The sequence below is a fragment of the Malurus melanocephalus genome, unplaced genomic scaffold (assembly GCF_030028575.1).
Source record: "Malurus melanocephalus ecotype Western Australia unplaced genomic scaffold, MMel_1.1 scaffold_474, whole genome shotgun sequence".
NCBI classification, from domain to species: Eukaryota; Metazoa; Chordata; class Aves; order Passeriformes; family Maluridae; genus Malurus; species Malurus melanocephalus.
Window position 1 is genome coordinate 192,632 of NW_026623706.1, and position 25,985 is coordinate 218,616.

A 25,985-nucleotide genomic window follows, 5' to 3' on the forward strand; every position below is an offset into this window, starting at 1 on the left:
GCCAAGGAGCCAGGGAAAGCAGAGAGATGTGGAACCCACCCTGTGCAGCCCAAATCCCCAGCCTGGCACTGCTGCTGTGCCAAGGAGTCAGGGAGAAGGGAACCTGTCCTGAGCAGCCCAAACCCTCAGCCTGGCACTGCTGCTGTTGGTGTTCAGGAGCCAGGGAGAGCAGGGGGATGTGGAACACACCCTGAGCAGCCCAAACCCCCAGCCTGGCACTGCTGCTGTGCCAAGGAGCCAGGGAGAGCAGGGAACCCACCCTGTGCAGCCCAAACCCCCAGCCTGGCACTGCTGCTGTGCCAAGGAGCCAGGGAAAGCAGAGAGATGTGGAACCTGCCCTGTGCAGCCCAAACCCCCAAACTGGCACTGCTGCTCGTTTTCAAGAGCCAGGGAGAGCAGGGGGATGTGGAACCCACCCTGAGCAGCCCAAACCCCCAGCCTGGCAGCCCAGGAGCTCCAGCAGCTGTTTGCAGGAGCAGGCAGAGCCTTCTGCTCCCCAAAGCCTGCTCAGCTCTGCAAACGAGCAGATGTGGGGGGAGAAGGGATAAAAAAAGCACCTGGGGGCGCGGGGGGAGGTTCAGCATGACTGCAACTCCCTTTTCAGAGGTTTGGGCGGGTTGATCAGCATTTCAACATTTTTCTTGTCACCCTGTTCAATACCTTCTGCTCGCAGGGTGTGTTCCCAGAGATGCAGGAGCCCACAGCCCGCACCCCCACAGCATGATTCACCCTGGGGTGGGATTGTGCCTTCTCCGAGCACTGCCCGGGTGCTGGCACAGCTCTCCCATCCTGATGTCCCTGCTCCATCTAGTGGAGGACACCCAGCTTCCGAGGGAATCTGGCTGCGAGTCACCTCGGCTGCAACAGGGATCAGAATATCCAGGAAAAAAGGAGCTGACCTCTCAAAATTATATTAAAAATTAAAAAAAAAAATTAAGCTAAATAAATCAGCACAACGCTGAACGAGCTGGCTGCGAGTCACTTCAAGAGGGATTAGAATATCCAGGAAAAAGGAAGTGACCTCTCAAAATTATATTAAAAATTAAAAAAAAAAATTAAGCTAAATAAATCAGCACAACGCTGAACGAGCTGGCTGCGAGTCACTTCAAGAGGGATTAGAATATCCAGGAAAAAGGAAGTGACCTCTCAAAATTATATTAAAAATTAAAAAAAAAAATTAAGCTAAATAAATCAGCACAACGCTGAACGAGCTGGCTGCGAGTCACTTCAAGAGGGATTAGAATATCCAGGAAAAAGGAAGTGACCTCTCAAAATTATATTAAAAATTAAAAAAAAAAAATTAAAAGGCCAAGCTTGCTAAATAGTGAGGAATGAGACTAAGAAACAAAATGCATCATCTCCACGCCCTCTGTGTAACATCATTTGTTTGGACATGAAAGTTTCCAGCATTAACCTGGAGCAAAAGGATAAAGTGCCACATCTGAGTGCCCTAAATACACAGCTTTTAAGGAAAACACAGCTGTGAACCTGAGGGAGCTCTCGAGAACCCTTCTGGGGTAACACCACAGAAAACACGTGGCAAAGCAGTGAACACAACGCATTTTCTGGAAGTAGCTCTCGTTAGAAATCTCCCTCAGCACCAAGGGCACACAGATGTGATCACATCACCAGGAAGGTGAATCACATCAGGTGTGACGGCTGCCTGGGACATTTTTTTTCGGAATTCCAGAATTTCAGAATTTCCATCACTGGTATTCCAGCCCAGCAGGAGAGCACAGCAGAGCAGAGCAGGGTCAGAGCTCTGCAGCCCCACCCAGGGCACTCCCTCACCTGTCCCCCAGCTCCTGGGCTATCACCAGGTGCCTCAGGTGGTACTCGATGGCTCTCTCATAGTCTTGCAGCAGTGTGCACGTGTTCCCCAGGCTGTAGCAAGCTTGGGCTTCTACTGCTTGGTCTTTGAGCTGCCTGGAGAGCTGGAGGGTTTTCCTGCAGGAACAGAGGGGAATGAAGAGCTCTGGTCACTGCCAGGCCAAGGGAAGTCACCCCTGCCATGGACAATGCTGGTGATGCCTTAGGATTTTTAGTTTCTATGTTTTCATGCATCCATATTTTTGTATTTCTCTAGTACAACACTAAAACTACCGTTCTCCTATCTTTAGACAAAACAATTCCTCTCTGACCCTGAATCCAAGGACACCTCAGAGCCCCAAAATATGGAAACAATGGAGAATTGAGGGGAGCAAGTTTGGGGTGGTTGACATCATCACCTGTAAAGATCATTGGAGAATTAAGACCCAATATGTTAATTAGGCAGAATTTATAAAAGGTGAAGATCTTGTGACTCAGTGTCCATTTTGGGTGTAGCCTCAGGAGGAGGCTTTGTCTGCCCTAATGTACCAGCAGGACTGTTAGGCCTGGTTTAAAGTTGTCTATTCTCATTCTCCTAAATTTGTCTGGCCTCTGTTTCAGATTATCCTGATTGATAAGGCATCAGTGACACCCTGCACTGTCCCCACCAGCCCTGCCAGCCCAGCTCCCTTGTCACAGCCCCCAGCACTCACTTGTAGTACTCAGCAGAGATGTCGAACCTCCCCAGGAAGATGTGAGCATTGCCCAGGTTGCTGTAGGCTCTGCGCTCGGCTGCTTTGTCCCCAAACTCCTTGGCGATGGCCAGGCGCTGCAGCAGACACAGCTGGGTCACCAGGGGACCCCTCCCTGCCCCAAGCACCTTCCTGGGGCTGCAGAGCTCCCACCCCGAGGTCATGCTGTGCCTGCCCCACCAGGAAATTCTGCAATTCCACATCAGGAAAAGCCCTGGGAAAAGCAGAAGTGATGCTGCACCCCAGCATTAAAAAAAAAACAGAGGAGCAGTGGATTTCCAGAGTGCTGAGCACCTTCCACTGCAAGGGAGATGATAAACACATTGCAACTGAAGCTAAATTGCATTTGAATTGGGGCAGGGACTTTGTCACCTCACCTCTCTGTAAAAGCAGGAGTGATGCTGCACCCCAGTGCTGTCCCCCAGCATTTAAAAAAAACCAGAGGAGCAGTGGATTTCCAGGGTGCTGAGCACCTTCCACTGCAAGGGAGATGATAAACACATTGCAACTGAAGCTAAATTGCATTTGAATTGGGGCAGGGACTTTGTCACCTCACCTCCCTGTAAAGCTTTACAGAAAGTTATTATGTTCTACAAGCAGCATTTATTCTTGATCAACAGCTCTTTCAGCTGCTTAATTAAATTCATGGCTTGCATTTATTAAAATCTAGACTGAGACAAATTAAGAGCAGAAAAAAAAGCCTTGCTAGACCCAGCTGCAATGTGCCCTTGGATACCTCCTTTGGTTTCCAAGCCAACAGCACCCTTCCCTCAAGCTGCTCATGAGGTGCTGGAGTAAGATTTGTACAGCAGGACAGAGCCTGGGGTCACAAAGAAAAGAGGAAAACAGCTGGGGGAACATCTGCCTGTGCTTGCTGGGCTGTGTGAGGAGGAAAGCTGCTGCTCCAGGAGCAGGAAAKGGGGCAGAGGTGTCTCCTACCTCCTTGTGGAAGGCGATGGCCTCGCTGAAGTTGCCCAGCAAGTACTGGGTGTTGCCCAGGTTGCCGTAAGCGCGGCCCTGAGCAGCTCTGTCCCCCAGCTCCTTCACCAGGGACAGGTTCCTCCTGAAAGAAAGCAGAGCAGAGCATCCCTGAGCCACAGCACTGCAGGAAAMGTGCACAGAAAGGGAGGAGAGGCAGCTCTGGAGGGGACATTTCCGTGCCAAGGCTGGCACAGGTGACAGCGCTGGCCACCTCTGGGAGCTCGTGCCAAGCCAGGGGTGCAGGTGCTGCTGCTCTGTGTCCCCAAAAATGGGTGGCACTGTGCAGGAACCACAGCTGGGCTCACACCCCTGGCCTGGCACATCCCACATTAAACCAGAAATGCCACCAGTGCAGCACCAGGGGCACAGGAGGAGGGAGATTGCCCTGTCCTGCTCCAGGTAAAATCCAGTCCCACGCAGGGCTCTTCTCTGGGATCTTCCTGGCATTTCCTTCCCTTGTTTCTCCCCCTTTACACACACAGCACACAGAGGATGATGGAACACTCATCACTGGCACAAATTTACCCACTGGCTCTGCTACATGGCACCATTCCTTGGAAAAAGGGTGGTGAGCTGTTTGTAGACACCACCACATCCTCAGACATGAGGGGAGGGATTTATGATCTTACCACTTTCCTTATTTGCAAAGCCCATTGAAAAAATGGCATTACAAAAGCAAAACTCTGAAGTTTTTCTGAGGAGAAAAACATGAGCCCAAAATTCTGGTGACAGCCTTCCCTGTGTGTGGCACATCACAGTGATCTGAAATTATTTAGGAACAGGAAGGGTGTTACAAGCAAGATCGAGTAAAGATCCTTGAGAAGGACCAGGAATTCAAAGTGACTCTTCCCTTGGGTGCCAGGGATGGGGACACACAGGGATCCATCCTCCTGGAGGCCAGCAGAGAGCAGCAGGGGCTACAGGAGCTGAGAGCTCAGCTTGCCAACACAGCTCTGGGAAGCAGCAGACTGCTAAACTTCATTGCATGATCACAATTCAAACCACAGTGAATTTACACAGCCAGTGCCAGGATGAATTTTAGCTCAAATTTTATAAAAGACCTTTTCTCACCTTCTTTGAGATTAATTTGCCAGAATTGCTTGGCATCTGGGGGAATATTTCTAATCTGTTGCAAGATGCAAATTCTCACTCCCCTGCAGAAGGGGCTGGCCAAGCTCAGATACTCACTCATAATATTCTGAAGCTTTCTGCAGYGTGTCCTTGACTTCCTGAGGCAGGTAGCCGGGGTCCTGGGCCGTGTTCCAGGATAARTGCTTTCCCTTGGCATGGTAAACATTCCCTATATTGTAGAGRGCTCTGGCTTCACCCACCTGAAGGGAGGAAGAACAGAGAACAGCAAAGGATCACACTTCACATCCCAGACTGGACCTTTCCATTGCTGAAACAGAAATGCACATTTTATTTTCTGGTCTTCAACCTCACACAAGATGTGTGATGGCAGCCAGAAGGGAGAATTTCACCCTCCAGCTCCTTCCAAACCCCACCTTCACCAGATCACATTTGCAGACTTGCAGACAGAGTATTTTCAGAGGCAGAAAATATTTCCTGTTGGAACCATTACCTTGTCTCCCTGCTCCCGAGAAATGTCCAAATGTCTCTGGCAGCACACAACAGCTTCATCAAACTGCCCCAGGATCTTCAGGGTGTTCCCAAGGTTGCCACTGGCCTTGGCTTCTCCAATCCGGTCCCCAATGGTCCTACAAGGGGAAGGTGTTCAAAAGTTCAGACACTTTTATGTGTCTGAGGCAGGGTGGAGCTGCAGCTTCCCAGCACACACATCTGCCTGGAGAGCTCCCCACACTTCCCAAAATGCTGAAAGCAGATCCTTGTTCTGTAATTTCTGCTCTAAGAACTGCAGGTCATTACAGGGAGAAGCTGGGGACAGAAGGGGACACTGCCCTGCTCTTGCTCCAARCACTCTCCTCACACCCACATCCCTTTCTCCAGCTCCTTCTGAAAGAACTGACCCATCCTTGGTGTGTTCTCCCCAGGACAATCACCCCCAGGGCCACTTTGGGATGTGTTTTTTGGGGCCTATCCACTCATGCTGTGGGTTCAGACCCCACAAAGCCACCCTCACTCAAGGCTGTGTCTGCTGAGCACAAAGCAGTGCTGACACACTCACCTGGCCAGGGTAAGGTCATGTTTGTGGTACAGCAGGGCTTTGGAATACTCCTTCAGGTAGAAATAGGCATTGCCCAGCTGGCTGTAGATGGCACTGAGAGTCTTCAGGTCCTCTGTCCCCACCTGCACTGCTGCTTCAAAAAAGGCTGCCCCAGCTTTGAAGTCACCAGCCTTGCACAAGCGCTCTCCTTCCAGGGCCAGCTCCAGGCACGATGCCTCCATTCTGCCAAAAAAAAAAGGGAATTGTTTCTAGAGCTGGACTGCAGCACTCCCACTCTGCTCTACAATGGTTACAGAGATTGCTTCATTACACACATTTAATTTTTTTCCTGCATTTAAAGCACTGGAGCATCCAGATTCCACCTTCCCATGGCATGAGATGGTTTTAAAGTCCTTCTCAACCCAACCCATTCCAAGATTCTCTGATTTACAGATCACATCTGCGAGCATTCAAAGGCAGCCCGTGGGCTCCCAGTAAAGAATCTGGACAAGAAGCTCAGAGCTCCAGGCTCCAAGACATGGAATCATCACAGGAGTAACACCTGCTTTCCTTCCAGGAGCTGCAGCAGCCCCATATCCACACATTTATACCTGAACCGTTCTCCCTGGGCTAGCAGAGAGGGAAGCCAAATTATAACAGGTTTTTAGTGGATACCARAGAAAACCCTGCACTGTGCAGATTTCCTTGGCTGAGCAGCTCCCAGTGCTCGGTGTCTGCTTTTCATTAACTCTCCTGCTGTCATTTTTTCCACAGGCACTCTGGCCAGCTCTCCACCCGTGYATTTTCAGACACCTTTGGCACTGGCACACTGTGCTGCCAGAGAGAGCTCTGTGAGCACTGACACTGCTTCAAGAGAAAAAAAAAAACCTCCTCTGAGAGCCCCACCAAGCCACAGCCATCCCTGTCAGATCATGCATACCCCAAGTTTTCCAAAGAGATTTCCAAGATTTCACTGGAAACGCCCAATTTCCAATGTCCTGCTGCAAAGCCAGCCCCTTCCCGAGGGGGATGGACACAGCATGTTCCTGCTCCTCTATTCAGATGCTTCTCTTTGCTCTTTTTTTCTGCTCAATATATTTTTTTTAAAGTCAAAACTATCCAGGTCAGAGGTGGACATTTGCTGAGAAAAAAACACAGCTCCCTTGTCCAGAGGCAGAACGGCGAGGGTTTGTCAAAAGATAATAAATGTCCACAGGTGGTTTCCAGTCAAAGAACACTTGGAGGAAGTTTGTGGTGCCCAGCCCAAGAGAAAAAAGTGCCCAACTGACCCCTCCTGGAGCCCTGGAYGATGCTTCCCCAAAGCCCCAACTCGGGCTCAAATTTCATCCCCAAAAACTSTTCCAAATATCCAGGTTCTGTTTGAGGAATTGAGTTCACCAGCTGTTAACAGTCCAAAAACTGAGCTGGAGCCCGATTTCCCTAATTCATGCCATTGCTGTACAGCTCACATGGATTTTCTTGGGTGATTTAATAGTTTGAAGTGAAAGTTCCCATTTGTACAGCAACAAAACCAGTCACACACWGCAAGGGTGGGACCAAATCTGCCGTACCCCAATGTGAATTCTGCACCCCAAACCCACATTGGGGCACACTCAGACTCGCTGGGCCCTTCCCTGGTGTTCCCATAGTAACTGGYCAGGCACAAGGCAGTGACACGACCTTCCAGTGCACACAGCCCTTAATTAAAATCTGTTTGTCCTTGAGCAGGCTGCTCTGCAGAGAATCTGACTTATCTAATTAACATCACTGCTCAGACTGGGACCTGAGCAAACAAGGGAAGGGACAGGGAGGCTTTTTCCCTGTGTCCTGCTCTGCCAAGCCTTTGCTGCCCTGGACAACAAACAAGGATTGCAATTATTCACAGAAACACAACCCACTTGTTAAACCCACCTGCTCTTCAGAGCTACTTTTGGGAAGCACCTTTGCCTGCAGTTCAATCACTTCAGGCTCAAAAGCWCTCAGGAGCACAATGCCAAGGGCAGAGGAATCAGCTAAAGGTCAAGGAACAAAGTCGAGCACACTGAAACTCCACTTGAAAAAGCTTCCAAATGCCACAGCTCAACTGTCCATTAAAAAAAAAAAAAAATTACAAATTTGAACCACCCCGRCAGACCAGCAAAGGGAAAAGCCAATGACAGCAAAGTCCAAGCTCTCCCCACCTCTTTTTGTGCATTTTCTGAGCGTGCAGAGCTCCAGAGCCGCTGGCAGAAGGAAGCAGCAGGGCTGAGGTTCTGTTTGGAATAACCTTGCAGGATCCAGGCATTTGCAGATGCTGAGGGCAACATCCCACCCGTGCAGCCCACGCTGCTCTCCAGTTCTCAGCTGTTCTCCAGTCCCCTCTCCATCCTCACAGGCAGTGTTACCATTCATTATAAAGCATTGCTTTTGTTCCCACTGGCCTGCAGAAAGGAATGTGTCTTCTTTCCTCTAGGAAATACCAAATCCTCCATCCACTGTTGGTCTAGGTGGCAAAGAGGTGAGYTCACAGCTGAATTCCAGGAACAGGAGTGTCTTGGCTCACTCGTGTATTTTCAGTGGGCACAAGAAAAGCAGCTCTAGGAGAGTCCATGAAATGGTCAAGCAGCTCCTTCCCTTCTGGACTTTGCCTTCTGGTCCATCAGATGTTCCTGCTGGTTCCTGCTTSCTCCAAGTACAGGAGGGCTTCAAASCTGCCCTTGTCAGGTGAGGAGCTCCAAAAGGTCACCCTTGAGCAGAGCTCTCCTTCACCCAAAGGCTCCCAAGAGTTTTGCAAGTTCCAGAGATGATCAGAGCAGTTCTCAGACTGGGAACAGCAGAGGGCAGATCCCACAGAGCACATCCCTGCCCATTTAATGGGCTCCAAACCAGCCCTRAGAGGCAGAGCCTGCTCCCTCCCAGCCCTGGGGGGTGAAGTTTCTGCTCTGCTGACACTCAGGGATGCGCCTGAGCTTGTGTCACCTCAACAAGCACCTGCTGCTCGGGCMTTAATAGCAGGAAAGAAGATTGCCATGGCCCTGAGTCAGCAGATTACTGGGACAGGCTGCTGGGCTGGGCCATCTGGAGCAGCTCAGAGCACTCTCTGCACCACAGGAGCTGCTGCTTTTCTGCTGGGGCTGCTTAACACAGCTCCTCCACCACACTGAACCTTCCCAGCACATCCCACACCGTGGCTTTGACCAGGGCAGGAAGAAAAAGGGCACTTCAAGAAACCTCTGTTCATAAACTTTGCCCAAAATCTGTGCAAACCACTCAGATTTGTGTGTTCCTCCAGACAGGGRGGATTTCCAAATCTTCACAWAATCATGGARTGGTTTGGGTTTAAAGGCAGCTTGAGGATCATCTGATCAAATCACTCCAGACCCATCACAAGCAGCCAGAAAGGTCCAAGGAGCTTCCCAGATCAGTCCCAGATGAAAACAAGACTACAATATGTGCAGCAGGAACGTGAGAGGCTGTGGCCAGACAAGAAGGAGGTTTTGAAGGCACCAGTTGTAATCTRGAAACCAGAACAGRGCTGCTGTGTCCAGCAACAAATCCCAGCTGGAGCAGGGCAGGTCCTGCAGCTCCTCCACACAATCCCAAAAATCAGCAGCGAAGAGGAAGCTCCCAGAGCACAACAACAAAGAGAAAAAGCAGTAAGAGGCCACATACAAATGCAGTGTTTGGCCACAAATGCACTCAGCAATCTGCCCAGAGTTGTGCCAGGGGAATGAGTGGGTGGCACAAYGCTGGCAGATGGCTTTGTCCCCATCAGTGTGACACCTGCCACTCTCCAGGCCAGGAATGGATGCTGCTCCTCACAGGTGACCTTCCAGTATGCAGGAGGAAAACCTCTTCTCAATCCTGCACAGGCAGGGCCTCCCTCCCTCCCTCCTGCTCGAGTTTTTCTTTAAAGGATAACCGAGGTGAAGGCAGAAGGAGCTGAGAAGAGCAGGAGGAGCAGCTTTGAACGAGAATTCCCAGGGTCACCCATCACTGTCAGGCAGCAGCTAATGAGGAGCTGGAGCACAGATTGCCTCTTGCCTGCTGCAAGCTCAAATTCAAAGAATTCCACCGCAAAAAATGTGCTTTTGGAAAAGGTAAAGCGCAGAGATTCTCACATCTCAAATGTTTTCAGGCACACAGCAATTTGGAGGAGGCAGAGGCAGTCCCWGGAGTGCTGGGACACTGTCAATTGAGAAAGAAAGTGAACAGCACAAGGTGTCAGCAGTGTCACTATCAATGATCACCATGACTGCTGCCAAAACACCATAATTAGGATGTTATAATTGGTGATGATGTAGAGCCCCAGAGTGGGAACAGCACTGTGGAGCCCACTCAGAACTCCCAACACCCTGCTCAGGACTGCCCTGCTCACAGCACCCTGGCACTGCTGACACCAAATCCATCAGAAAATCATCACCAAATACACAGAAAATCATCCTGGCACCAGACAGAGCCTGGGGTCTGCTGCCTGAAATATTGCAAACATCACCCTTCCTGCCTGCAAGGTGGAACTGCCTTTAAAAAGGAGAACAGGGAAAATGAGAGGTATTTATAGATATTTGATTCATGTTAGTGGGGGCGATTGCAAAACTCGTTCCCAATCAGACCTCGTGTAGTTCTAAACTCCAAGCTTTTAGACAGAAGGTAAGGCAGAAAAAAACCATCAAAACCACCAAGAGTAGTAAAAAATCCCCTTTAGAATATCTATTGATATGAGYTAGTGAAGCAACAGACTTCAGCATCTTACTTGCAATCTGATTAAGTTCTGCACAAAAATAAATGTAATTCCAGAGCGCTGGTGACAGGCAATTAAACATTTTTCTCCAAATCAAAAAAACGATCAGATATTTACCAGGTGCTCAGAGTAAATGCATATTCACGGGCTTAACGAACTAAATATGCATTTAAATAATTACTTTCTTTAAGGACTTGCTGCCAGTCRATCAAGCTGGGAATTATTCCCCTTTAACAATTTTCTTGCACAGCTCCTGTACCTGAGAGAGAGCTGATGACTCTGAGCCACCAGCTCAGAYCCTTGGGGATGTGTCCCCTGCACCCATGGGGACACACTGGGAGAGGACACACCCCACAGAATCAGCTCACATTTCCCCAAAGCCTCAGTATTTTCTTGTGATTCCCCACCTGAGGAAAGCTGTTCCACAGCCCGGGTTCATTCACAGTGAATTTATCCCCATTTAGCCTCAGGCCAGCCCTGTGCTGCTCCTCCCTGCCTGGGGCTCTCTCCTGAGCAGTTTTTGGGCAGTTTTTCCCTGGTTTCTCTGCCCCAGGCAGGGTCCAGCACATCCACAGCTGCCTCAACCTCACTTGCTCCCAAATCAGCTCCAATCTCTGAGAAGAAAATCCCATTATTCTCTCTTAAGAACRCATAATTTTAACTTCCTCCCCTTAAACACCACCCCCTGTCCATCATTCCATGCCCTTTATCCAAACTGCTCCGTATCACCAACACACCCAGCAGCAGCCTGGCAGGGGAATGATGGAAACACTCAATTATTTCGCTCTCAAATCTCAAATTATTTCGTTCTGGTGGCATGAGGCCAGCACAGCCCCTCGCTCCCCACCCACGGCATCTCCCAGCATTAATCCCCACCCGACAAGCAGCTTTCTGTATCAAACACGGGCTGCCAGGGAGGGTGACAAATAAATGGAGATATCCATGAAATGAGCTGGATTCAAACTGATTTAAAGCAGTGCACAGGAGCTGCTTCACCTCCAGCCAAAGGGCAGAGCCTTTGGGACACCCTGACCTACAGCTCACCTCATGAGTGACGGGAAGGAAACAAAACCTCTGGTTGAGTTTGGACAGGAAAAGGTCAAAGATGAACCYGTGAATGCTGCACCCAGTCCTCCCCAGTGTGTGAACCGGTTCCAAACATCTGGGCCAGATCCTTCACATCTCTGTGCTGCCAGAACATCTGGAGGGGAGCAGGTTCCCCCTCCGCACACTCCCACCGGTAGGAACACTGCAGCGAGTCCTTTCAATGACCCCTGAGCTGAAAATAATAATATACACACACATTTACTGCTGCTGGGGAAGTGTTTGCTCAAGCTGGAGCTCCAGGGATTACCCAGACGGAGCGATTTTCACCGCAGCCTTTCGCTAAGGGCATCAAACGGAAAATCCAGAGGGAAAAACTACAAGGGAGCTCTGGAAGCTGCTGGCTCTGTGTGCTGGCTCCAGATTTCCTGTCCCCTCACTGATGCAGCTTCAGTGCTCCACAGTAGTCATTTCAGCTAATTGCTATCTACCATTAGCTGCAGAGTACTTACGAGGGATTCAATTCCACTGCATATTTGCTAATAAATCCCAAATGACACCGGGGAAGACAGCTGTATTTAGCTGCCTTTACCCTCTTATTAGCAGCGCTGAATGAGACCCCATTTCAATGCAGAATGGCTCCAACGAGCTGCGTCATTGTCAGAAATCCAAATTCAAGCTCCTTTTTCTTTTCCCCTGGAAAGCAAAAGTCACCCAGCATTCCCCTGCTTACACAACCTCGGTGGCTTTGATCCGTGGGGATGGGAGAGCAGAGGACACACAGAGTTATTTGCTGTTTTCAGAGCATTTTGTGAAGCAGTTTATGATGCTCAGTCGGTAGGTGCAGAAACTCCAACCTAAAGACCCCGAGATATTTTGCAGAGGTGCGAGGGCAGCAATTATCCCGTTTTTTAAAAAGGCAGCTGAGGCTCTGTGGGGAAATTCTGCCTTGCTGKGAGTCASCTGGAGGGAATGGAAAGGAGCCCARGAGCCCTGACTCCCAGAGCCTCTTCCAAACCCTCCCTCTCAAGTGCCAAATACAGCTGGACCCACAGGATGAACAGCGAGCACAATGAAATTATCTTGTGTCAGCTGAGGAGTGAAATTTCAAACAGGCAATGAGCACAAATTCAAGTCATTGTGCTCCAAAATTAGTCAAGTATCAAAGGACCACGATGGATGTAATTAACTTCCAGCACTTGAAAATGCTCAGACGAGATTAAGGTGCAAATGTGAATTTCATCTCATCCTGGTTAACAGTTTCACTCGATACCCAGTTTCAAAGCACTTAAATTATAAGATGCAAATACTTTGCAGGGTCTGAGGAAGTGATGATTAAGGAGATATCAATTTGAAAATTAATTCATTAAAACTTGTTCTGACTCCCAAATGAAAAAAAAAAAAAATGTAATAATTTCACCAAGTGCATGAACTGATCAAATTCACTGTGCAGCAGAACTCACTTTCAAGAAGAGTGGAACACAATCTCTTAGCACAGCTCATCAGCAGGGCATAAACCCAACCATCAGCAGCCATCTGAGAAAAAGAGAAATAAATGCAGAGGCCAGGAGCACCAGCTGGCCAAGCACAAGTGGAGTCACGATGCTCATGGCTGAGGATGCTCCTTCCTTTCCAGGAAGACAAAACCCAGCAGTTTTGTTTAATTCTGCACCCTAAACGTGCCCTGCAGAGCACCAGGCAAAGCACCAGGACAGGGATTGACACACTCACATTGTCACAGAGGAGATGTGGAATGAACTCAGCACAACCAAGGAAGATTCCTGAGTTTTCCACGAGCATTTTGCTCTCTTGTACGACACCAGCACYTTTAACGAGGTTAATCCATCATGCTGCCATTAAACAGTGCTCTGGGGATGGTTTGGATGGTTTCAGCAGCATTGAAGTGCTATTTCCTTCAGTCCCTTCAGCAGCCAGAGAGCAGGAGAGGACACGCAGGCTGAGTGGCTTTTCATCACCAACTTACTTTGGCAACTGGGTCACCACATCTCTCACTAAAATATACGCTGGGATTTAAACAAACTGCTCCTGCTGCAGAGAACAGCAGGTTACAATTACCATGTACATTAGAAAAATGAGTAATTGCCTTATCAACAGCTACAAAATGCAAACAACCCATTTATTTGTTACCCATTTTATTTCTGTTACCCACTGGTATAGATGAGCCCACGCAGGTCGAACTTAGCACTGAAAATGGGCAAGTCCTGGTTTGGGGGATTCTCTYCAAATTCAAAAGAACCAGAGATGAGATGTACAGATATCTCCTCTCTAAAACTGCCCCCAGACATGCAGTGGGGGCTCAGCAGCCAGTTCTCATGAGAGCAGCATCTCTCCAGGATGGGGAAAGAGCTGCCTGAGCTGGGGATCAGCCCTGAGGGATCCCAATGGAGCTACAGTGCAGCTCAGACACAGCAGAGAGCAGCTCCAGACCAAAAAAAGATGGTTTTGGACTGAAAACATCACAACCACCCCCAGCTGCTGGCAGGGTCAGGCTCAGCTCCACAAGTGGCACCAGCACAATYGTCCCAGTTGTTCTGGGCAGCTGCATGGGCTGTGAGAGCTTTCCTTTCCTGCACAACCTCCCCCAGTGAAAGCATGGCTTGTTTCCCCACAGGCCCAGCCTATTCTGCACTCGAGCTGCCTGGAAACCCCTCCAGCTGCAGCCCCCGCTTCTCCTTCCCCTCTCAGCCTGCCAGATGCTGCTGCCTCGGTGCTCAAGGRAAACAAGAGTGCATGGAAAAGGAGCACCAGGGGCTGCATTACAGGGAAACCCAGCCAAAGGAGCCACCTCTGCCTGTCCTGGATTCTTACCCATGTCCCACAGCTCATCCCAAACCCCTGCAGCAGCTGTGGGATGCCCACATTGCCCCTTTCCTGCCCCTTTCCTGCCCCCTGCAAACCACAGACCACGCTCAGGGCACGGCCAAGGGATCGTCATCGTGATGCAGCAGAAAGGAAACCATGACAAAGTTCACACCACAGTWTTTTCCACTGACTCCACAGCAACCTAGAGCCAATTTGGTTCTGTTCCCTTCCTGTCTCATCTGCTTCCGTCAGCCCCAAGCCAAGGGTTTCAGTCCAAGAGAAAGGGGCCTTTGGGATCCATCAGAAAACTCCCACCCTGATCCTGGGCCAGGGAGGAGCTGAGCCATCCCAGCCCACCAAGAGAACGCTGAGGATGCTCTGCAGCACCTGCAGTCACACCTGAGAGGGGTTTGGATGTGCCCTCAGTGACAGAGCCAGCACTAACCTGGCCCTGGCAGTTCCTGCAGAACTCACTGAAGAGCAAACAGCAGGGACCAGAAAAATGCAGTGAATCCAACCAAGCAGCRACTTCTTTTACAAATGACCATCTGGTAAAGCCTGTGAGGAGGGTGAAATCAAGCCAGAGCAACCAGTGAGTGCCTGTGACAGTCCCTCCCTTGGTGATTACAGCCCTGGGAGCCCAGAGCAGAGGGATTCACAAAGGGGGCACTCCTGGGGCACACCGGGCACGGGGGCAGAGCTTCTGTCAGGGCTGAAGCACTGCCAGCACCAGGGCAGATTGCTGCTGGCAAAGCTGCAGCACAGCAGATTGCACCGATTTCACATTGTTTTTCTGCAGCTGTCTCTGTTCTGAGGGCTGTGAAAAGCATTGTTGAAAATTCCAGRGGTGCCAAAACTCGGGCATCAGCCCAAAGACACTCGTGGGTTTAAAACACTGACCTGGACAGCAGAGCCAGAGTTCACACAGGACACTGCCCGCCTCCCTGGCTGTTCCACTGGATTTTGTGAAGATAATATTCCACATCTGCCTGAAAAACAAGGCAAGAGGCTCCCCAGGAGCTCAGCTATCAGCCAGGTGTCCAGCACAACCTTTGCCAACATCTTTAAAACTGTTCCTGCAGCTCCTCTGTGCAAACCCAGACTCACCAGAGCAGCACCARAMGCACTTTTGGGTCCTCCACAGCACYGWGGATAAGTCTGCATCCCAACAGATTAATGTGCAAGCCCACAAATCCCAGCGTGGCAGGATTCCCAGAAAGGCACACAGCTCCATGCAAGGTGAGAATTGTGTTCAGCTTCGCTCCTCCCCAGAGCAGCCCCACTGTCTGGCACYGTGCTGGGTGTCTGCTGCCTCTGCAGGGAACCCTGGAGCTCCAGCACCCTGCAAGCTGCTCTCACTGCTTCCACAGCTTGGTGGGACTGTGTCCTCCACCGCATCTTCCCAAATTTTTAGCACTTCTGTCCCAGTGTGGCTCYGTGGAAAACATCTCCCCTGGAAACGCTTCGCACGCCCGCGCAAGTCAAGGGCAGGGAGGGAAGGTCTGCTCCTCCCCACACCCCAAATCAGCCTGGCTCTGACTCTGTGGCCTTAGTGCACTCTAATCACAGTGTAAACAGCAGCAAACACCTATTTTGATATGAGTTTGTCACGTAGATCACGTCCTCTGGGTGTGAAGTGGGCTCTGGTCGTGTTCTTCCATAGGAGGAGTTTGTAGGAACATCCTGCTTCTTGAAAAGTCTCCCCAAATACAGCAAGAACGCTTGTTTGAGGTTTAGTTCAGACCCTTTTTGCAGCCTCACAGGTATTGCACTGAGTTTACAGAGCACAGAATTCCCTGCTCCCTGTGAGAGAAGGGAGGATCCAGCAACGCTCACACACATGCCCAAATCCAGGGAGCCCGTTTATCCTGATAACTGAATAATGCATGCCTGCAGGAAAAAATAAATCTCTGCTCCTGCACAGAGACATCAGCATCATCCAGCAGCGAAAAAAAMCCACATGGCACAGCACCAGGCGGCATGGGAAATGTGCTTCAGGAGCAGGGATGGGGAGGAGACAGGAGACACGACAGCTCTTACCTTAACCCGAGAGGGTGGCGGAGCTGCTGCCACGCAGGATTTCCACGGGGATTTCGTGTGCAGGAGGAGCCTGCCTGTTCCAATCCAGGCCACTACAGAGTGGCTGCATTTGTGCTGCACAAACAGCCTCCACCAACCTTTCGGGAGCAGTTCCATCCACCAACACACATGGCTTTAATTGGGGATGCTTTTTTTTTTTTTTCCACTTCCATCCCAGTCACATGTTTGGAGCTGTTACTTTTCTCTCCTCTGTGAGTATCTGGATGGCTGCGTTCTCACTCTCCTGTCTGAGCCACGCCAGCCTCAGGCAAGCAGCTCGGAGAGCGTCAGCCTCGACAAATGAGTCAGTTCTGTCTGGAGCCAGGTCTGCCAAGCATCTCCTGCCTTCACTTCCCTTCCCTTCCCTTCTCAGGCTGCTGYTCACACAGCTGCCCTGCACAAGGGCTGGAGATCCCTGAACCTCAGCCAGAGCCCTTCAGGAAGGGATTTCCACCAGAGGAGAATCACTTTGTTCAGAGCAGGAACACGACAGTTCTCTCTGCTCATTCCTTGTCCTTACATGACAGATCTGCTCCCTCTGCAAAGTGGTCACTCACTGGAATGACTGATGGCAACTTTCTGCCAAAAACTGATGCCAAAGGATGGTTTTGTTGAAGGGAACATCTTGCAGAGTGAGTTTTTCTTTTCTTTAGAACAGCAGAGGAAAACGTGGGTATTTCCAGTCATTTCATCATTAACTCCTCACATACCTGAACACGTACTGGAGGCTTCCCCTGGACCAGGATGTCCTCAGAGCCCGTGGTACCTTCAGGAACACTCCCTGTCTGCCCTCCCAGCAGGGCACAGGAAAGGGATGAACACAGAGCAAACAGCAGCTTTTCCTTCTCCCGTGGCTTTACCCAGGAAGGCACCAAACCACACATTTCCACCATCCAACCGGTTCGTGCTCGTAGCTCCCTGGATTATTGCCCTGATGGAAGCAATTCATAGCAGAGCTGGCCAAGGGCTGCAGCCTTAACATTCTGAGCACATCGCAGAGAACTCATATGTTTTATTATTTAGCCCCATGCAGGAGCTCAGACGCTCGGCTGAACTCGGAGGTCAGGAAATGCCTGGAGGTTCACGTGGAGGATCACAATTCCAGGACATTCATGGACTCAACTCTGCACTCACTCACCATCAGATGTTGGCCCRTGGGTTTCCCAAGCTGGAAATCACAAGGGTTTGTTTGTCAGGAGGGAAGGAGAAGCACACGTGGCTCAGGATGGTCGATATTTTCATTTCTTGGTCGCTGGTGGTTTGTATTCCTGCCTTCACACTGCGGAAGGCCGGGCTGATGAACAAGCTGAATCTGATGGCCTCTGTGTTTCGCAGCAAGATCCAATCCCCAGAGCATTTCCTCCATACAAATCTCTGCAGACAGCTGCTAAAAAAAGGGGCTGTTTGTGCTGCAGCACCAGCTGGGAATGGTGAGTGTACAAGGACAGGAAGGACAGGACCCTYCCCAAGGCACTGGCAGCTCCTGCCCATCCCAAATCCTTCCAAATCTGGAACTACAGAGATGTGTGTGCTTTTCTGACTCYACCCCAAAAGACAGCCACCCCAAAGGCAGGGCACCCAGCAGCTCCACTCACTTAGGTCATTTAACTTGCAGGATTTTCTGACAGGAAACATTTCTCTGTGTCCTCCTCTCATTTTCTAAATTAGCTGCACTCTTCCCAGAGCCTGAGAGAAGGGAACTCGTAGAATCACAAGTGCCTGAGCATTCAGGGCTGTTCTCCYTTCTTGCAGCCAGTGACCAGAGCCCACCCAGGCTGCTCTTTCTGCTGYGCTTTGCAGCACCACATTTCTAAGGCACACCTTGTGAAAGAGGCAGAGCCTGGTATTTCATTCACCAGCTGCTAACTTCCTGCTAAAAAAACTTTCTGCTCCCTTGCCCGTTGAGAACAGCAGAGCCGCTGTAATTTCGCGTGACAGCAGCGCTGCACTGCCCAGCAAAGGACGAAGCCAAGGTCTCCAATTCACAATTAGCACAATTACCCTCACKCTGACGTGGGTAAGGAAGGAGTGGGAGTCAGGACATTCAGCTCCCAGTTTTGCCCCTTTATTCTCTTTCACCCTGAGGACTGTACAATTTCCCACCCTTGAAAACAGGAATAATATTTCCCAGAAAGGCCGCAATAAAATAAAACATGGTGTTTTACTATGCACTCTGAAACCCTGGAACGGATGCAGCCCTGCCAGGATCCACTCTGCACCATCACACAAACCATGAATAACAATAATCATTAACAAATAGCCCCAGAGAGATGAATATTTATCAGCACTCCCAGCTCTCCTCAGGCACGAATGGATACTCCACAAAAATCCACTTCAACTCTGCAGCGTGGATCACAGGAGAAACTTGTCCCACAGCTAATCTGGGCAAACTGACAGCTCCAGTTCTACCCAGGCATTTTTAAAAGCAGCTTCCAAGACAAAACATCTGCTCCCAGGTGGAGCATGAAACAGCTTTTACACTGAGCTACGTTTTTAATGTAACACGGGTGTTTTCCCCATTTAAATCATTTTTCTTGATCTTTCTCCTGCATTAGCCCCAAGCTCCCAGTGAAGAGCCTCTCTGGCTGCTCCAGAAGGTGAAAGTGCAAAGGGTAACAGAAAAACGTGAGGGGAGCCAAGACAATCCAATATTCCTCTTTCAAAAATCCCTCCAGGGGTAGCAGCTGCACAGAGTTACTGATGCACAGCAGAAGGTGAAGCTCATTCAGAAGGATTTTGTCTAATCTCAGAGYCAGAAAGGAACTCACCTGTGGTTCCAGTGCCTGGCATCCTTGGGCAAAATCCTCTTGCTGAAAGTAAAATGGGAATAGAAGGTTTTGAAGCTATTTACTCCTGCCCTGAAGGTACTGAACAGAGAGCAGCACTGCTTTCCAAGTCATTAATTCAGGGGTTTTGCTGCTGCTCCAGTGTCCAGGGGCTTGCAGAAGGTCTTTTAATCCCTTCCACTGAAATAACAAAGAACAGATATAAATGAAGGTTTCAGCATGTGCTTGCCTCTCCTTTTCCAGGCTTCAGTGGGACAGGGATCCATCAGGCACTTCCAGGATCAGGCCACTGCAGCAGTTTGGGTTTGGCTGCCCACTCTGAAGGCTCTCAGCCCAATGCCTCAGATTCATTTCTAAAAAGAGCCTGTCTTTGCCCCACTCCTGGTGGGAACAGAGGTCAYGGCTATTGTCCTTAACCAGCCCTGTTAATTTTATCTCAGGAGAAGTGAGTTAAGTCCCTTAAGCACAGAGCTGTGCTGCAAATTGCTCATTTACTATTGCCCTTGAAACTGCACTGTAATGATAATTTTTCACTTCCTTCCCTAGGCAGTTGCATAACATTGCTGGGCATTGTTTAGAGAGCTCCAAAGCTGAGGCAGCCGTGTCCCTTTCCCCTTCTCCTCACCCAGCACTGGCAGGGATGTTGACTTTCTGGTTGTGGGGTTTTTTTTGGCTTTTTTTTTTCACTTTATCAGCTTATTATATTAAACAACAGATGGACGTGACTCTGAATGCAAAYAGCCTTCCAACCAAATTATTCCTACTTTCAGTATAAAATAAAATAAATCCCATTTATACCAGTAAAATCTAAGCCAATTAGAAAGTCAGATCTGTCAAATAACATTTAATTAGAAGTATCTTTAGGGAGGGRACAGCTCAGTCAATGAAAAGCTTTCCCACTGACAATATAAATAGCCCAGGCCCAGAATTTAACAGCCCCACTTTGTGGTTGGGATACTCAGCCTCTGTGCCCACACCAGGAGGAATTTGGGTTTCATGGCTTTGGTTGGCAAAGGATTTTATAACAGGGAAGTGGAATTCTAAAAGCTGGGCTGGAAAATCAAAGGGGCACAGAGAGCAGGGCTGGGATGAGAGGGATGGGACACAGCACCAAATGCACCTGACAGCAATTTGGAGATAAAAATGCTTCTCAAGCAGAACAGCATTGAGAGTTAGGTCAAATCCATCTCTCCACTTCCAGACACTTGCTGCTTGTGGCTTCTTGCAGTGTCAGACCTGCCAGGCTTCAAACCTGTTCTTCAGACAAGTCCGAGTGCAAGTTTGGACATCACCTCGAGTGCAAAAATATGAGACAGCAAGAAATCAGCATACCACAACAAAAATACACTTTGGGTTCTCCAGTGCCACAAAGCCTGAGCTGCAGGAGAGGAGGCAAGAGAGCACAGAGGAGAAAGCAGGAAATGAGAGCTGGGGAGAGGAGACTCAGAACACAAGGCAGGGTCACCCCAGATCCACCTCAGGGTCCTCACTGCAGCTTCCAGCACAGCAATCCCTCCCTGTCTGATAGGGAAAAATCCCTCACTATCTGATAGGGAAAAATCCCTCCCTGTCTGATAAGGAACAATCCCTCCCTATCTGCCTCCTGCAGACGCTCCCTCCCAGCCCCAGGCCTGGATCAGGCAGGAGAGAAGCTGATTCCCCAGACTTTTTCCAGCATATCCAATTTTAAGCCTTTCTGCTGCTGGCCATGACTTTGCTCATCCTCAAGACACCACCAAGGCAAGGCTTTCCCCTGTGGTTTATGTAATAAATCAGGAAAAAATCCAATGTCTGGGGCACTCTTCACTGAGCTGGAAGAGGGCAATGCCAGTGGAGCTGTGCAGCCTGTTCCTGTCTCTCATCACTGGAGTGCTCATGGTCCAGCTGCATTTGGCTCAAGAGAGGAAGAGTCAAAAAGGATTTTAAAAATCACTCTTCTATAACAAATCAGTTTCTCAGCTTTCATAASACGTTTTCATCCTTTGGTGTAAAACAGGCTCTGCTCCCATAACTTTGAAAATAAGGGGCAGAAGATCTGTGATTGGCCACATCCTCCAGGAAAACAAATTAATCACACACAAGGTTTTTCTGTGGCAAAAGAGACACCAGCTACATCTCTGACAAGACCCACCACCCACATAAACAAAACTGCTGCACCTTGTCACCGTGATCCAAACACAAATGTCCTGGTACAGTAACTTTTTCCAGCGTCCCTCCTTTCCTGCTGGCCAGGAGATCYTGGAGATCTTTCCCAGGAGGGAGCACCCAGTGACCAAAGCAACAGGGCAGCAAAAGGCACAGCCTGGCAGCCAGCATTCCAGGTGGGAAGGGGCACAGCTGCTTCCAGCCCCAGCTCTGGGGTGATTATTAAATTTATCCTGCAAGGGAGCAGCTTTGAGGGCTGTTCTCAGGCTACACACGAGTCACCAACTGATTTGACTTCAGCTGACTCAGAGGCAAACTCTGAATAACCACAGACACGTGGCCAACGCACAACGATCTCTTTCTTGTCTGCTTGGCACCGATGCCTCGTGCAAGGCAGGATTTTGGGATAAAGCATCCAGAGGGATTGCTCTCACCCCAGAAGAGGCACAACAAGCAGCTCTGGCAGAATTTGAAGCAGAGGAGTGCAAGTCAGCAGAGGAGAAAGGCAGGGCATCACCTCAGCTCCATTTCCATGTGCACAGAGTCCCATTAATGCACCGAGGATAAGGAGTGTTGGCATTGCAGCAGCACCCACAGGGCAGGGGCAAAACAGGGTCACACTGTGCCATGGGAGAGCAGAGGGAGCAGGGACAGAGCTTCTCCCCACATCCCACCAGCTGAAACACAGAGGAATCAAAAAGAATGCCCAAAAGTCSTGGGGAAACCCTCAAAACAGCCAAGCACCAATGCAAGGTGTGCCCAGAAAGGCTCCTGTCCCTGCTGAGTGGACACTCCACGTTCTGCTCCACTCCACGTGACTCACCAGTGCTGAAAGTACAAATGAGCTGCTCAAAACATCCCAAAACAGATGTCAACAAARCCAGCCCTGCCAACCCTGCCCACTAAGCTACCATTTCATTTTTGCTCAGGCCACCTATTATGCAGCACAGCTATTTTAGAAATGTTTGTCCTGTTTTACACATCYTTCTGCCTGCTGGAGACTGAGTGCAGGAGCCAAAGAAGAAAAATKGGACTCTTTCAGAAACCTCTAAACCAGCATTCACAGAAGTAATAATCAAGCAACTTCAAGTTTAATCTGTGGAGTAAACAGAGACCAAATGGTCATTCCCAGCTTTCTGGTAGTGCACCTGAGCCCTTTCCCAATCCAGCAGAGGAAGATAATTGCACTTCTCCAAACCCAGTGCTGCTGCTGGTGCTCATTTTCACCTCAGGCAGATACTGTTAAATACCACCACTCGGAAAGAAAATAGCTGTTAGCCCTATATAAAGTCCAGATTTAAGAACTGTGAAAGCTTACTTTATAAGGATTGGCAGTGGGAAAATTTTGGGATATTTCATGGTGTTGTGACCCTTTGGATACACACAAAACAACCAGGAGCCACTCCAGGCAAGGCTCACCCCAACAGTGATTTTTTCCCCCAATTTGCTTTGCAAACACCAGTTCACTCTGCCTCAACCACCACACTGAGCTGTTCCCTCTCTCACTGCCTTTCATGTCAGAAAACCAGCAGTTTTTCCACCCCAGTTTTGCTATCAGAGCGGGAAGAAGCTGCCTCCTCTCAGAGCTCTGTGGTGCTCAGAGCTCTCTCTAATTGCCCGATGCACATTCAGGTCAGGTCCTCACCGTGGTGACACTAATGACTGAGATGGGGACTGTTTATCACACAATCAAGAAAAGTTTGTAAACATCACAAAAGCCATCAGTGCTTTGGAAAACAGAGGCTGCAGGAGAACAGAGAGGAAGGGAGGGGAAAGGGAGGAACAAGGTGTGCTTTTCTCTGGGTTCTCAGGYCAGATTAATGCATTTCTGGACTGATTGCAGCATTGTCTAATGTTCTTTCTGTGTGRGATCAATAACATCTCCATGATGTCAGTGCAGCACTGTGATGGTTTCCCCAGGACATGTCCACCTCTCCCTCCCAGACCCAGAAACCTCCAGAGTGGMCTTTTAAAAGCAACAGGCCAAACCCAGGGCAGCTCTCTGGACTTGTCCCCAGCATGAACTTGTCCCTCTCCACAGTCCAGGGGAATAATTGGATGGCTTTGGTGCTTCCCACACATTCAAATTCAGGCAGTCAGCACAAAAAGGCAAGTTGGAGCACCTGCAGCAGTGCACAAGGGCAGGACACCCACTGCCAGCAGCTATTTCACAGCTCTACAACCCGAATTCTGCCCAACAGCTCTTCAGAGGTTACACACACTTGAGTCAATGGACTTGAATTAGTACCAGCCCAAAACCTCATTGAAGGTAAAGCAATAACTCAGGCTCACACACAGCTCAGTCAGCTCACATTTGAGGAGCACAATCACTGAACTGGACAATTCCAGCAGTGACCCCACACCCAGCACCAGGAGCAGACCCCCACAGCCACACCAGAACACCCTCCAGAGCCAAAACTTTCACAATTCCAACAAGTCTCCCTGGAGATTTAACAGTTGTGCGTAGCAAATGGCATCAGGAGGGTGAGCAAGGRCAGATGTGCAGAGCTGCACAGGGACAGGAACACCCTGGGTTGTGGTGGGTGACTGCTGCAGCAACAGTTGTGACTTCACCTCTGTAAACAGAGAATTTGGCCCAGTCAGCAGCCAGAGTGTTTGCAGCCAGCACAACAGAGCACAGGCCTTTGTTTAGGAGGGGTGAACTCAGGGAGGTGCTGAGGGATGCCATGAAATGAATTAACACTCTCATGGTGTGCACACTTCTCCCCACCCACCCCTTTCCTAGAAGGAATTTCCTCCCCCAGCTCCCCAGGTAAGAATTCCAGCACTCCCTGCTTGCACAGGTACCTTCTGCAATTCATACACCTCAGTGAGTGTCTCACCAAAACCCAAAATCCACCACAAATTAAGATTTTGTACCAGTTCCAACAGCTTTACCCTCTCATTTGAGATTCCACCCATCCCACCAGACAGACGCACTGAATTCAACCCGAACTTTCTACACTGCAATACAAGAGAAAGAAGAAACTAAGTTACCACTTACATCACAGAGCAGTAGGGACAGAGAAGCTCTACCAACATGCCAAGGCTTAAAAAGCACAGTGGAGACTTTGAAAACCACATGGTCAGCCAGAATCACCCAGATAAGCCACAGGACAAATGCTTCCCATTTCTCTTCTAGTCTCTCTTCACCAGGAGCTGGGAGCAGTGTTCATGTGCAGGGACATATTTGTCATAAACACTAAAATTTCATTTGCAGAACTGACCAAAATCCAGTCCCCAAAAAGTTTCCAAGAAAAAAAAAGAGAGAGAGGAAGAAGCAGCCCCAGTCTGGTTAAAATCCAGCAGGTTTCTCCACAGCTCGAGCTCCCCCAGAGCAGACAGAGCAATGATATTAAATGTGCTTCCTCCTTTCTTTTTCCCTGGAGTTGCTCTACAATACAACATAACCAAGAAACACCTGCTGCCCTAATGAACCAACACTCATTAAAGGAGACAACCCACTAGCTGCTCTGCTAATTACTGCAGAGCATGCAAAGAGAATTAATGAAAAGCTACTGTATTCCATACACTTCAACATTCTTGGGGKTTTTTAGCCCTCTAGTCCAGCTACTGCATCACCTCCCCTTCTGACTGATAGAGGAGAAATAAAACACAACGATGGTGAACGGCATGAACCACGCTGTAAGGCCTCAAAGTGACTCATTTAATCTACTTGGGGTTCAGTCTTTTCCMATTTTGATCTAAATCAAGAGAATGGGCAAGATACAGCACTGCCATGAACGCCAAACAGCCTGGAGGTATTTTTTTTTTCTCCCAGCCCTGTGTGAATTTCTGTAGTTTTAAAGCTGAGACTCGAAGTCTCTGCAGTGCGATCAGGAGCCTCCCATGCGATTGCCCAGCCCCGAGCAGCTTTCAGCATCGGCGTGTTCAGCAGAGGAGCCGCTCGCTSCGGGGCAGTGCCCGCGATCGCACCGGGGCACCGCCAGCTCCCACCACCCACCCGGGGAGGGAGAGCCGTGTCCTCCCCGGTTCCTCTCACTCTGCTCCGCTGATCCCCACCCGTGCAACAGCTCCTGCCTTCCCAGGGCTGAGCGCTGAGCGCTCCCCGGCGCGGCGATGGGGCCGGGCTGTCCCCAAGGAGCGGGCTGTCCCCAAGGAGCGGGCTGTCCCCCAGGAGCGGGCTGTCCCCAAGGAGCGGGCTGTCCCCGGGGCTCCGCGGGCTCGCTGATGGGCACAGCTCCGGGATTAGGCTCCCCCCGGTCCCGGCTCCCCCTCGGCCCCGCTCACCTGGAGTAGAAGCGCCGGGCGGCGGAGCCCGGGCTGTCCCCGCCGGGCGGGCTCGCCATGGGCGCCGGCCCCGCGGCGGGGAGCGGGCAGCGGAGTATGGCAGCGCCGGGAAGTGATGCACCGAGCAAAGAAACTCGCGGGCAGGCCCCTCCTCCGGCTGATGTCACCCGGCCTGCCTCCCGCCCGCCCGGCACGGCGGGTCCCGCCGCGGGACGGGGAGCGCGGCTGGGCATGGCAGAACCCGGGCACGGCAGAACCCGGGCACCGAAACCCCCGGGCACCGAAACCCCCGGGCACCGAAACCCCCGGGCACGGCAGAACCCGGGCACGGCAACCCCCGGGCACCGCAACCCCCGGTCACCGAAACCCCCGGTCACCGAAACCCCCGGGCACGGTAACGGCTGGGGCACGGCAACCCCCGGACACCACAACCTCCGGGCACCGAAATCCCCGGGCGCGGCAGAACCCGG

The 25,985-nt window shown here is 50.3% G+C and overlaps 1 protein-coding gene across 4 annotated transcripts in view; it reads right to left on the reverse strand.

Moving 5' to 3' along the window:
• GPSM1 (G protein signaling modulator 1) overlaps positions 1-25,624 on the reverse strand; it is a 62,973-nt gene extending 37,349 nt beyond the window's left edge. Inside the window, exons 1-7 of one of the 4 annotated variants that reach the window (XM_057380849.1) lie at positions 25,516-25,624; positions 5,689-5,910; positions 5,125-5,260; positions 4,731-4,873; positions 3,501-3,624; positions 2,523-2,638; positions 1,792-1,947 (exon numbers count right to left, since the gene is read on the reverse strand). In XM_057380849.1, the coding sequence (XP_057236832.1) occupies positions 1,792-1,947; positions 2,523-2,638; positions 3,501-3,624; positions 4,731-4,873; positions 5,125-5,260; positions 5,689-5,910; positions 25,516-25,574 (956 nt within the window). In that variant the 5' untranslated portion in view covers positions 25,575-25,624. Of the gene's footprint in view, positions 1-1,791; positions 1,948-2,522; positions 2,639-3,500; positions 3,625-4,730; positions 4,874-5,124; positions 5,261-5,688; positions 5,911-7,578; positions 7,698-7,847; positions 7,901-16,294; positions 16,471-25,515 lie in introns of those variants that run through there. The other 3 variants (XM_057380852.1, XM_057380851.1, XM_057380853.1) reach the window with 3 other exon arrangements.
• Positions 25,625-25,985: the final 361 nt, after the last annotated feature.